The 13,786-nt window shown below is 50.1% G+C and overlaps 1 protein-coding gene across 3 annotated transcripts in view; it reads right to left on the reverse strand.

Annotated features, from left to right (window-relative positions):
• Positions 1-1,970: 1,970 nt before the first annotated feature.
• CCDC149 (coiled-coil domain containing 149) overlaps positions 1,971-13,786 on the reverse strand; it is a 102,991-nt gene continuing 91,175 nt past the window's right edge. For all 3 annotated transcript variants that reach the window (XM_047798195.1, XM_047798194.1, XM_047798196.1), the window contains 2 exons: positions 9,927-10,043; positions 1,971-2,608 (listed from right to left, as the gene is read on the reverse strand). In XM_047798195.1, the coding sequence (XP_047654151.1) occupies positions 2,169-2,608; positions 9,927-10,043 (557 nt within the window). In that variant the 3' untranslated portion in view covers positions 1,971-2,168. The remainder of the gene's footprint in view (positions 2,609-9,926; positions 10,044-13,786) is intronic.

Here is a 13,786-nt window from a genome sequence, read left to right on the forward strand (position 1 = left end):
AAATATTTTTTTTTATTGTTATCTTATGAAATCTGGCTGTGTTTTCTTTCGGTAGCTCTTATGTCCTAGGCACTTGTACTGAACATCTGCAGGGTGTTTAGGCCTGGTGCAGCAGGAAAATGATTTCCATGGCTGCTGGCCTGGGCAAGCTTTGCAGCAGCAGAATTGACCTCCTGGAGGGGAAGATAAGGGGGTGGACCTGGGGAGAGGGGAGAGTCTGGAACACAGAGGGATGAATGGAGAGCATCAGGGTCTGGAGCCAACATGTGCTGCCTCGGACGTGCCTGCATCCCACTCTCAGGGTGGCCTCTGGTGAGAGGGATTCCGCTCCAGCTGTGAGAGGAGCTCCCCCCAGGTGCATCTGGCAAAGGGCGGGACCATCTGGCCTGTGCCTCTGCCCTCCTTCAGCCTGAGACGGCGCAAGGTATGATGCAGCCTACCCCCACTGGCAGAGCGATGCCAGGAGATGAAATGGTAGCAGGGAAGGGTCTGGGGTCTGGCCACCGGTGTGCGGGGTTCACACCTGGGAATCACAAGCCTGGCCCAAACATCCTATTTTTAGGATGACTTATACATTTTCTACCTCTTTCTCCTTGGGAGTTTCTCTTTTCCCAGAGGAAGGAGTGATTCTAGTTGTCGGGGCATCGTTGAGGTTTAGGGACGTGGTATTAGGTCTTCTTGGGAAATGAACTCTTTTCAGCGCACAGAAAGGTTTGTTGTTTGAGGCGCCTTCAGAGCCTGCAGTGCCAGATGCCACCAAGAAACGCTAACTTTTTTTTTCGGTCTTTTGTCCTTTTAGGGCCATACCCATGGCATATGGAAGTAAGTTACCAGGCTAGGGGTCTAATTGGAGCTGTAGCCACCGGCCTACGCCACAGTCACAGCAACGTGGGATCCGAGCTGTGTCTGTGACCCACACCACAGCACACAGCAACACCAGATCCTTAACCCACTGAGCGAGGCCAGGAATCGAACCCTTAACCTCATGGTTCCTAGTCGGATTCGTTTCCGCTGCGCCGCAACAGAAACGCCTAGAAATGCTAATTATATCCCCAAAGAGAGAAGCAGTTGGGGTGACCATGCTCTGCTTTCCTGCTCTTGGAGCTTCGACTTGGTTCCATAGTCCTCTTCCGAGACTGTAAGGAAGAGACTTTGTTTTTGTCTCTCTTTCCACTTTGGGGCCACGAGCTCTGTCTTATCTTTAGAACCCCAGTACCTGGTGGCACAGAGGGGGCAGCCTCAGCAATACGTTGGAGTGGGGACGGGTAAGGCTGCAGGTAGTTGGGCAAACTGGATGGGCCTGAAGCAGCTGCATTTTGCCCCTACCCCACATGGCCAGAAAACCCTGTACACAGCCTGTGTCGAATGGTTCTGCCTCTCAGCCTATTTCAGAAACAAAAAATCAAAACACCATTAGATTTCCCTTCTTCCCTGCTTATCTACAGCACCCCCGCCATCACCCCAGGTCGAAAAATCCTCTAGAATCACAGGCTGGAACACGCAGCTTTAGCAGTCAGCAAACAGGTCTCAACAGGGGCTGTGGATTTCAAACCGAAAGCCTAACCTTCTGAGCCCACCTAAGCCCCTCTCCACCTGCCAGTCGGTGCCACTTCAGACAGTGCTGCAGGCAGGACGCCAAGAACACCCACGCTGGGAGGGCCTCCCGGGCCCTGACGTGATGGAGTGGAGTGGTGGGCCCTCTGGACCCATTATGCTCAATTACACCTCACGCTACGGCCGCCTAAACATTACCAAGACGGCGACCTGATTAAAAACCCCATCCGTTTCAAGCTCTTCCCATAATTTTGATCGACAACTTTAAACGCTAATAGGAAAACAGCTTATCTCTAATAAAACAAACGCTGACAGAAAGACGGATGCTGAAAACCAGCCATATGGCAGACGTGATTCCGTGCCTGGCCGTGTTCACAGCGGTGCATCTTCTGCGGAAAGAGATGACATGGAGAAGCTTGAGGACCCGCATTTAATAAATCAAACTGTGCTGGCATCATCAGAATGTTCAACGTTTGCAACGGGAGCTGTGTCCTCTCTCATGCACAGGCCTGGAGGTGTTTTGGGAGGAAGTGACTTCGGTGAGCTGTTCTGATCCTGAATTCTTTACCGTCCCTGGTGCCTTCGATGTGTCACCAGGCCCATCGCTTTCCCGTTCATGTTTTCGTGGTGCTCCTCATACCTCCACCCCCTGGCATCTCCCTGCCGTCTTCCAGGGCAGAAGCTTCGGCCGAGGGCAGGCTGGATTCAGCCAAGTCCTGGCAAAGTTTGGCACACGGCCCTTTGGTGGCTGAGCCCGGTGGGCTTGGCCCCCTCTCGTCCCTTGGACCCTCTACGGCACTCTCTTGTCGGACTCCTTCTGGTTCTGTGGCTGCCTGCTCCTCTGCCAGTTTCACGATTTCCCCTCCAAGCCTGTTTACTTCTTCCTCAGGAAGGAGCTGGGGTAACGAGGGGTGAAAGTGCCCGCGTTGGTTCCCGTGACTCAGATTTGCTGGGGAGCTGACAGTGGGCCTCCCGGCATCCTCCTGAGCTGTCAGCGCCTCGGCGGCGGCGGCGGCGGCACAACTTTCATCTCGTTCTTGCTTCTGAGCCTCCCCTGAAACAGACCAGGGGCAGCATCAAATCTCTGGCTGACGTCAGCCCTCACGTCCCCTCTCCTCCCAACCTCCCGCCCACTGTTGCAGGGCCTCTGAGATAGAAAATGCTGCTGAAGGCCACACAGGACCCACAAAAAAGAAGGGAGCCACTCTGGTGATGACTGTGCCCCTGATGGGGGGGAAGGGAGCATGCGTGCAGTCTGTAACCCACCCTTTCCAGGTGCCTGGCTATCACCTGCCTCGCTCTCTGGCGGTGGCTCCTTGTGCCCGTTAAATATTTAAACTAAAGACAAAGGTTTCGTAGGTTGTGCAGCTCAGGGAAGACCTGGGGCTCCGTCACCATGAAACGAGGTTCTGGCTGCTTTCAGTGTGGGGAGCAGAAGGCGCAGTTAGGGTCAGCACCTCACTCTTCTGCTGGTGCTCGCTCAATTTCAGTAACATTTTTTGGGTCTTTCTTATTTTTTTAGGGCTGCACCCGAGGCACATGGAGGTTCCCAGGCTAGGGGTCTAATTGGAGCTACAGCTGCCGGCCTACGCCACAGCCACAGCCACAGCAACACAGGATCTAAGCCACCTCTGTGACCCACACCACAGCTCATGGCAACACCGGATCCTTAACCCACTGAGCGAGGCCAGGGACTGAACCTGCAACCTCGTGGTTCCCAGTCGGATTTGTTTTCGCTGCGCCACGATGGGAACTCCTTAATAACATCTTACATGTAAGAGCAGCTTCAAGCTCCCCACCCCTCCTGACTACATTGTTCTCCCTAAACCTGCATAAGGGAAATTTTCCAGCTGCAACTGGAGAGGGATGGGCCAGCATCTAGTCCCCGTTTTCCTTTCGGCTTGCTCTGTGATCAGGAGGACCTGTCCAGCCTCCTTTTTTCATTGTTTTTTTCAGATACCAAGTGAGGGGCGGGACTCTCTGATCTCCCTTGCGGACCCGACAAGCAGCAGCAGCAATGCGTGCCGGGAAGAAGCATGTGGCCACTGGACTCTTAGCAACGGGATGGGTGCCTGCGTTCAGCACCAACCCTGAGGTTTCCGGAAGTTAAATTAAGATTGTCTTAGCCTTCAGGCGAAGCCAGCCGTGATGGAACTGCTGGGCTGATTTCAGCCTGGGTAGGGGTGAGGGGGCCAGGGAACACTTCTTGGGTCCCCCAGAGCAGAACCTACCACCATCAGGCCTGTATCAGAGACACGCAGGTGCACTTTGAGGCTGAAAGCTGGGACTTGGGGGAGCTAAGGATCTAGAAGGTTTCAAGGAAGTTGACCCATTCTGACCATGATGCGTCCATTTATTGAATTAAATAACCGTATGTGGTTTTGAGCACTTATTTACCTCATCAAGTGTTTAAAAGTTTTAAGACACTTAAAACATGGCTGAACCCTGGCAAAAACGGAGAAACTCTAGAAGATGTGAAATATGAGTGAGGGCCGATGGACCACAAGGCTGAAATGAAACAGCTCAGATGGAGAGGGGGTGGAGGACCAGGGGGAAGGGGAGATGAGTAGAGACAGCGTGGTGGGTGTGACAACCGACAGGCTGGTCGCTGAGGACACTCAGCCAGGCAGACCTTGACTGCTGTCCCCATACCCCAGACCTCTAGTTCTTCTGATATAGATTTGCTTCTCACATTAAAAAAAAAAAAAAAAAAAAAAAGCCGTTTTCTTTCTCTTTAGCCCTTTTGAGGATCATAGAAATTTCCCAGGGATGGAAATATTTCAACCACATCTTTGATACACTCTCAAGCCTGTAGAGAGTCACAGACAACTACGTCTTACTCTCCCGAGACCTCACTGATCTCAATGAGGATTGTACCTGATTGAGATTATTACTTGTGTTTACAGTGAAATTCCTTGACGCGAGCAGATGACCAACCTCAAGAGTGAGCTCCACCTCCACCTCCTCCGTGAAGCCTATTTGATTAAATCCACCCAGAAATAATCTCCCCACTGTCCTAACCCCCATGTACTTGTGTCTGGACTGCCAGGGGAACTGTGTGCTTTTAACATTTTTACCCTTAAGTTGTTACATCTAATTAGCTTATAGAGACCTATTGAAGTATAAAATCTTACTAATTTTTTTTTCTTTTTAGAACCGCACCTGCAGCACATGGAAGTTCCCAGGCTAGGGGGCAAATTGGAGCTGCAGCTGCTAGCCTACACCACAGCCACAGCAACACCAGATCTGAGCCACATCTGCAGCCTATGCTGCAGTTTGCAGCCATGCCAGATCCTTAACCCACTGAGCAAGGCCAGACTGAACCGTATCCTCGTGGATACTATGTTGGGTTCTTGACCCAATGAGCCACAGTGGGAACTCCCATCTGATTAATTTTTTAACTTTGCCAATGTTCCACAGTGGGAGCTCAATAAATAGCTTATTAAGGAGTTCCCATCGTGGCTCAGTGGTTGACGAATCTGACTAGGAACCATGAGGTGGCGGGTTCGATCCCTGGATTTGCTCAGGGGGTTAAGGGACTGGTGTTGCCGTGAGCTGTGGTGTAGGTTTCAGACGTGGCTCCGATCCCATGTTGCTGTGGCTCTGGCATAGGCTGGCGGCTACAGCTCTCATTGGACCCCTAGTCTGGGAGCCTCCATGTGCCACGGGAGTGGCCCAAGAAATGGCAAAAAAAAAAAAGACAAAAAAAAGCTTATTAAATGTTTGAATCTACAGACATATACATGAATGCATGAATAAATGAATATGTGAATACATCTAGCTAAATACCATCCATTAAGAAATGAAAGCAGTCCTCGGATTTATTTGTTCCAGCTTGTACTCAGGTTGCTAATCTAAAAACTCTTAAAATGGCATTTTCAGGAAAACAGAGATTTCTAACTCCCACAAACCTTTAGCTACATCTGAGGTAGTTCAGGGAAGCAATCACATAGTTTTCACACTAACAAATGAAAAACGTTTTCGTGGTTGTACAGGACACAAGGCAAATGCAGAGTCAAAATGAGCACGTTTCCAGCACCGTGCAAGAAGCTTTATTCAAAAGGAGTAAATTATGGTCCTTCCTGTGGCTAAATTTTTCACCAACGTGAGATGAATAAACTCCTTCTTGAAATTACTCTTATGAAATTACTCCTTCCAAGACACTTAATAGTAGATTCCGGTGTCCCTGAAAAATTAATTAACCTTATCGGTAACAACCTAACCCCTAAACCATTTGCAGTGTTTTTACTGTGGGTCAGGTTAATCTTCTCTCCCTTAATTTATGTCTAAGGGAGGGTGGTCTAATTACACCCGGGCCTTCTGGTCACCGGTCCTTTGCCTTGTGCCATTTCTTCAAGTGACATTCCACTCGTGTCCAAATGTGGGCATCTTTTTGAAATGGCAAACCTCTGAGATTACCAGGAAGACCTTTTCAACTTTTTGAAGGTGAGGAGATGGGGGGCAACACTGCTGTCATCATGACAGGTCAAGACACAGCCGCAATACGGGGAGGGACAAGGCTGTCATGCTCAGGTGTGGTTCTATTGGGTTTTTCTTTTCCTAGAAAAAGCTGAGATTTTCAGAGTCTCAGAACCATAAAGCTATAGGGGCCAGGCTCTGCGATTGGCTTATGGGTTGAAAGCAGGATTTACCGGTCCTCTTCTCTCTTTTGTTTATCTAAAGACACTAAAAAGTACACTTGGAGTTCCCATTGTGGATCAACGGGTTAAGAACCTACCTAGTATCCATGAGGATGCAGGTTCGATCCCTGGTCTCGCTCAGTGGGTTAAGGATCCAGCCATGAGCTGCAGTATAGGTCGAAGATGTGGCTTGGATCTGGTGGTGTTGTGGCTGTGGTGTAGGCTGGCAGCTGCAACCCCAATCCGCCCCTAGCCCGGGAATATCCATATGCTGTATGTGTGGCCCTAAAAATAAATAGATAAATAAGTAAATAAGTAAGTAAATAAAATAAAGTAAAATAAAAATAAAAGTATACCCAAGTCATGATCAGAAGACAAAGAAAAGTTACTGACAATACTACAGCTGTGGAATTCATCACTAGGACCTCTGGCTACTTGTGGGAGCAAAACCTTCAAGTCTGTGACTTTGGGACGCTGACTCCTAAGCTAAGGGAGTTTTAGTTTTCCTTTGAGAACATACCATGGCCATTTCCATAAAAGAAAGATTTCCGAGTTAGCTCAGAATAGGAAAATATTATTTCCCCCAACAGTAATTATTCTGTGCTGCTTTAACATACAGAATTAGTATCATTAATACTGATTACTAACAATACACATATCAATAATGATGAGATGATTGACTGAAACAAATGCATTGGGACACAAATAGTGTGGAAAGAAAAAATATTTTCTGTAGAAGATGAAAAACAGTAGCTCGTTGTAGAAAAGATTGCTAGTTTCCTAAAATTGTGCTGCCCCCGCCCCCCCCCCACCACTGGCCCAAAGGGCACATTCGTCTTCTTTTGTTAACTGGTCTCTGATGGGCTTTGTCCTCTGAGTGTGAGCTGCTTTCAGTTGGAATTAATCAGAGATGAGCAGTGATGAGGGCATCGCAGACACTGACAGCAGCTACATAAATGCTTCCTTGTTGCTACCCGTGCTGGCGAGGGCTGGGGTTGGAACAATGAGAGCTAACGATGGAACTCTGGAAGCTATCATTGTGAATCAGGCCATTCCTTACGCCACCCGTGTGGTAATCAAGCCAGGCGCAACTCCACTCAGGTTAACAGACCAGGGCTCACCTGGGGGCTCAGCAAGCCCCCAGCAGACAGAGGGCTTTGGAGCTCCATGGGGACACTGGATGCATACAGGCTGACCACTAGCCAAGACAGGTCCTGGACTGCACAGTGGGCCATGGTGGGTGACGGGCCAGCCTTGCAAACAGCCACATGCTGCTGGCTGGAAAGCCCTGGCTTTGACTTCTGAACAGTAGGAAAAGTACCCAAGGCAGAGGCTTTCCCCAGGATTCTCCCCACATGTGCTTGGGGAACCTCTCTGTTGAAATCCACGGCTTGTCTGGGCTTCTCTTCTTACCATTCCATGAACAAATGAGTGATCCGGATGGGCTTCAAAACACAACTGCACCGAAGCAGGACTGAGCCTTGCTGAACTCAGCTCAGATGAGCAGCGCTGTCCGTGTGATCCAAAGACTCATGAGAAATAATACACAGTTGTTGCTTTAAGTTCTAAGTTTTGAGGTGGTTTGCCCCATAACAGCTAACAATAGACAGCTGGGAGCCACTGTGAGATTTTTGAGCAGAGAACAAACATGATGGAAAGCAGGGCTCCGGAAGCTGTATCTTACAGCAGCAGGATGAAGAAGGGAGGGAAGTAAGGAGATTCTGGGAGGCAGGAAGACCAGCATGGAAGCCCCGCCAAGGAGGTAAAGAGGTGGTAGGAATGGAGACGCCAGAAATTCTGAAGACACAGTGGCAGCAGATCAGACATGGATGGGGGAGGAAAGTGGACAGTGGTTGAGGATGATACTGAGAGTGGCTGGCTAGCTGAGCCACACAAAGAAGAGGAAGCAGCAAGAGTAGTGATGTCAAACTTGAGAAGTCCATAGAACACGTAGGTGAGAAAGTTTGCACTTTGGGAAATAGAGGACTGTAATTCTGCAAATAGGGCCCTGTGGGGAAACATATTTCAAGAATACTTTCATAGAGGTGATGGCTGAAGGCATGACTGAGCAGGAAAAGATGGAGAGGAAACATAGAAATCAGGAAAGAATCTTGACACCCACATGCTGGGTGTATTAGCTCTCTATGCTGCGTAACGCATAACTTAGCAGTTTAAGACTCAGCAGCCTGGAAGACGTTTATCTGGGTGGTTCTTACTAATGGTCTGTGACATGGTTGTCATCAAAACGTTAACCAGGGAGTTCCTGTCGTGGCGCAGTGGTTAACAAATCCGACTAAGAACCATGAGGTTACGGGTTTGATCCCTGGCCTTGCTCAGTGGGTTAAGGATCCGGCGTTGCTGTGAGCTGTGGTGTAGGTCGCAGATGCAGCTCAGATCCCTAGTTGCTGTGGCTCTGGTGTAGGCCAGCGGCTACAGCTCCGATTGGACCCCTAGCCTGGGAACCTCCATATGCCGCAGGAGCGGCCCAAGAAATGGCAAAAAGAAAAAAAAAAAAAAACAACGTTAACCAGGGCTGTTGTCATCTGAAGGCTTGACTGGGGCTGGAGAACCTGCTTAGATGGTGCCCTCACGGGGCTGATGGTTGGAGGCTTCAGTTCCAGACCAAGTTAAAAGCAGGTAGGACTGCTCAAGTATCCTTGAGATCAGGCAGCCAGCTTCCTCCAGGGTGCATGATCCAAGGCAGATCAAGCAAGGCAGACTCCACTTGTCTTTTATAACCTGGCCCCGGAGGTCCCACACTATCACCCCTGCTGCAACTGATCAGGCACATAGACCCGCCCTGATACAATGTGGGAGAAGATGACACCAGGGCACCAATACTGGGGAGGGGGGGCGCTCATTGGGGGCCATCGTGGAAGCTGACAACCACATCGGGGGTGGAAGGAAGAAGATGAGCAAAACTCAGAAACATGTGAAGGGCAGTTTAATCGGGGAAATATGACCGCTACTTGAAGAGATCTGGTTCTCAGCCCTGTTGCTTCCTCTGGTGCCTGAAATGAGCTTTTGCTCCCCTTCAAAACACAGCGCCTCCAGAAGGTGTGCCTGGTAAAGAAGCTTTTTTTCTCCATTCCATTGATTCTCAGACATGCCAAGTGATGTGTGGAGATTCCCCTGAGGTGGGCAGTTTCATCTCACCATCTCATGGCAAAGGAAGCAGGCTGAAGCTACTAGTTCAAGTTCTCACAGCCAGTGTGATGTGGCGCTGGAATGTGAACCCAGGTCACTCAAATCTTGAGCCTCACCTTTTTTTTTTTTTTTTTTTTTAGTTTTTATTGCTGCACTTGCAGCATATGGAAGATCCCAGACTAGAGGCTGAATCAGAGGTGCAGCTGCCCACCACAGCCACAGCAACGCCAGATCCGAGCCGCGTCTGCGACTTATACCACAGCTCATGGCATCGCCGGATCCTTAACCCATTGAGCGAGGCCAGGGATGGAACCCTCATTGTCATGGATCCTAGTCGGGCTTGTCACTGCTGAGCCACAACGGGAACTCCTGAGCGCTCGGTCTTAATCTCTATGCCACTACACCCAGTAGTGGTGGGACCCGTGTTATTCTCTCGGAAGCTCCAAACAAGACAGATTCACGAACGCAACAAGAGGAAACATGACGAATAACCCAGAAGCTGAGGGAAGGGCGAGCACTGATGCCCACCGAGCCCCCATGCCAGGCATAGGCCAGGCAAAGCCCAGGAAATCACGGTCCACTTACCGTCCTTGGGACTCGCTTTGTTCCCAGCAGGCTGCTCAATCAACTTCAGCAGCGGGGATCTTGACCTCTGCATGGTGGGCAGAGCAGGGTCGCCAAAGAGTATGGTGTCCTTGCCCCCTGTCATGGAAAAGGGGAAGACCAGCATATTATGTCACCAGTGGAGTTGGCTCACGCTCACCCCCATACAAGGGCCGGGCTACTGGGGAGCATGGGGAAGGGAAAGGGCCAGCATGCCTGCTGTGCAGTGTGCGGATAGGGCAGCGAGGGCCAGGGCCAGTTCTCTCTGAGTCCCAGAGTCTGCTCAGGACACGGCTGCCCACAGATGCCACCGTTAAGTGGCAGCCTGCTACATCTGCAGACAACTGAGTGGCTTTGATCTGGGTCAGACGATAACAGTAATAACAACAGCAAATAATAATAGCAGTAAAGTGCGCTGTGTACATGCTCTGGAGCCACACTGCAGTGCTTGTGTCCTGGACCCCCTCACTTGCTCGCTGGGTGGCCTGGGGCAAGTCACTGAACCTCTCTGAGCCTCAGAAACCTCATCTATAAAATGAGGAAGAACAATGGCATCCACCTCATGGGGTGGTGGTGACAAAATGAACGGATTCGTGGAAAGCACTGAGGCCTTTTGTCCGCACTCAACACATTTCACTGAAACTTACTTTGCAATGCGGACTGAACTGCCGTACACACCAGGTCTGACTGAATTTGATTTGGTCATTTAGATTGAGTGATAGCTCTGTCATAAGGCAGGCGATATCAGGTTCCCCAAATGATCGCAGCTAAACTCTGCTTAGGATATAGGGGCCCATGCCAGCCAAGCCCTTCTGTCCACGCATATGAACTCCCTAAGTGGACAGAAGTGTTTGAGGCAAAAAGGAAGGAAAAAGGAACTCTATTTTTAGAGGCCGTGGCAATTATGGAGGGAGAGGCAGGGAGGTGTGGCTTTGACACGTGAGCATGACAAGCACAGACGCAACACAAAATGTGTGCACATAAAGTGATGCTGCCCCACCCGTCAGGAGAAACCCTCCCACCCCGGGCAGGATTTGATCCCAAACTCCTGCTTGTGAGCCCCCGGGGATTTTCTGGCAGGAACTATCACGCCAACAGAGAAAACCTCAGGGACCATGGCCCCACCCATGCTCCAGCCTCAGCAGTCTGACTTAGGGTGAGACCCTATCTGAAGCCACGTCACTGAGTGTCTCTGGGGCTCAGATCAGAGGCTCTAAAGTTCCATGATTCTCCTTAGATTCAGGTTCGGTAGAGCACAGAATAGTATTTGGGGAACCATGTTCCCTCCCTTGGAGAACCAGGCAGACCTTTGACTGTCCCTCTAAGCCTTCAACTGGTCTGTAACCCTGCCCTGTCTCAGTAGCCATGCTGCGTCTCCTTAACTTCACTTCCAAGACTGTAGTGGTGAGTCTGGAGCATAGCGGGTGCTTCATAAACAGCTGGTTATGGGAAAGAATGGCTGGCACGTTCTTGGGAATCCTGATGTTTTTATGGGCCTAGGTGCTTGCAGCCACCTCAGGCAGGGTTTCTTATTAGCAGCCATGGCTCTCTGGTTTCTGCTATCTGAGGGTCATCCCAGGAGAAGAAAACTTTGATAGAAGCTGACTCTGAAGTTCTTCACCAGCCCAGCTATTGTCTCATGTGGGAAAAATCCTAGAAACCTTCAGGGCTAAAATCTGGAGAGGTTTCCCCAAGAAAACCATGGAGCTCTAGCTTGGAATAGTGTTAAGAGGCTCTCAGAATGAAGCCCACCCTTGTGCTCCCCTTGGGCTGTAAAGATACAATCTAGAAACACCTCGAGGAACTAAGCGTTGTCATGAAGCCACAGCAGATGCCTCAAGTGGACTTCTTTTGTTTCTCTCCATCAGGGCAACAGTCACTGTCCTCAAGTCAGGGACAGGAATGCAATTCCTGATCCATCTTTCTGCAGGAGGTAGGCTGGAAGCTCTCTATCCTTAAGGGGACTCAGGAAGAGGCAGGCTCTACCTTCAGCGTCCCAACCAGCCTTCTAAGTCCCTTTTACTCTAGTGCCCAAGAATCAGAATCATGGGGCAGAGTAGGGAGCTGGCTGCAGCCGAGTGATGAAGGCAGCTGGGAGGAGAGTCTCAGCCTCTCTCATTGTGAGGATTTTTTCTAGGGCCGAATACCTCCATGGCCTCTCCAAGCACAGGGCATCATCCACTTTGCAACAGCTCCTGAAAAAAGCTGGTACCAGCACGTTACACTTCTCCAGCAATCTGAGTAATAGGCATGCAGACAACAGCAACAGAAGCTACCACTCATCCCTATGGGGGCAGGGAGGAGATAAATACCTCCCGAAATCCACCTGCAGAGATCATTTCCTTTTCTGAGAGTAAAATGCCAAGATTTGGTTTTTGCAAGGTATGTGAAGAATTCAAAGACTTCCCTTAGAAGACTCTTAGTTCTGTTCTCAGATTCTGTTCAGATTCTATCTGCATTGCCTAAATCGAGCTCTAATCTGATGGTCGGCTGTCTCTGGTTCCATTCTGGTTTGGGGGGATTGGAGAGCAGGGTGAGGGCGATCCCCAAACTCAACGCAAACCACAACCGGCACAGGTGACACAGGCCCTTCCGTTCAAGGGCTGTGTGAGTTTCTGGAAACCTTCCTGATTCCCTCTAACCACAACATTCGCCTCGCCTTCTCCAAGATGTACCAGCTACTTTCAAAGTGCACATTTTCTTTCTCAGGCTGATGCTGAGCGTGGAGAACAGAGAATTAAAATGAAAAGCTCCAAGAGCCAAGCTTGGCTCTTGCCAGTTTTTTTTTCCCCCCCTGGCTTTCAGAGTTTTTCAGAGCACGAGCACATCCAGGAAACCTCCCCTCAGGCACCACCCCCCTCCCCAGCACCATTCTCACCTGCAGATGCCAGCAAAGGGCTGGGAGGGGAAGGCTGCCAGGCAGGGGGCTGGGGAGGGTGGAGGGTCCTTCCTACCTGAGGGGCGTGCCCAACCGGCCCACCCTCTGGCTTCCTCAAAATAGCCCCGTGCCTTTCCCACCTCTCAGGGACCCGTTAAACAGCTTGGAGTCCACTTTGCTATCCAGATGATTTTTCCATGCCGGCTGTGACATCTGTTAGACTGGTCTACTTCCCAGCAAGATCACACATTTGCCCCAACTCTATCAAACACCATCAAGAGCTACATATTGTTGGCTGAGAGAGTGAGAGGGAGGGAGAAGAGAAAAATCATAGCATGCTCCAAGCCCAACAGTAATTCTGCCTCTTAGTAATGAGCGGTGGGCTGCTCTACCATGGTCCTTTGGAGTCTCGAAGAGATCGGTCCAGCTTCTGAACTCCTTGTCTCCAATCAACTTGCTTTTGAGAACCAGTTCCCCACTGATCCGATCTACGCCACCCCCATCTCCCTTCTCTGAATTGTACTTCATCCTGGAATGGAGATCTGAACACCTGAGTTCTCATACCCGTCTCTGTGGCCTTACATATCATCTCGTTTCCTGAGTTTGTTTCCTTATCTAAAGTAAGGGGATCAGACTCGCTGAGGAAGGGGAAAAATGCTTTCTCTCACATGTCACCTCTGACCAGGCGGTGGCTTCCTGGAAAGCCAAGACGGTTTGGAAGGCCACATGTGGGATCAGCAGGGAAGATGGATGTGACTGATTAGCAAGGTCTGCCACCGGCACATGATTGGAGTTGTGTAAATAGATCAAGGATTCTCCATCCTTGAACTTTTTGTTCTCAACTGTCCTTCCAGGGCTAGCCTTCAGCGACTCATCACGTTATTCCTTCACACACTAACATCTTTATTACTCAGCTGATACTTAGTTGGGTACCGTTTTGTGCTTTCCTCTCCCTGTCTGATGC

Source organism: Phacochoerus africanus, chromosome 10 (assembly GCF_016906955.1).
Source record: "Phacochoerus africanus isolate WHEZ1 chromosome 10, ROS_Pafr_v1, whole genome shotgun sequence".
NCBI lineage: Eukaryota > Metazoa > Chordata > Mammalia > Artiodactyla > Suidae > Phacochoerus > Phacochoerus africanus.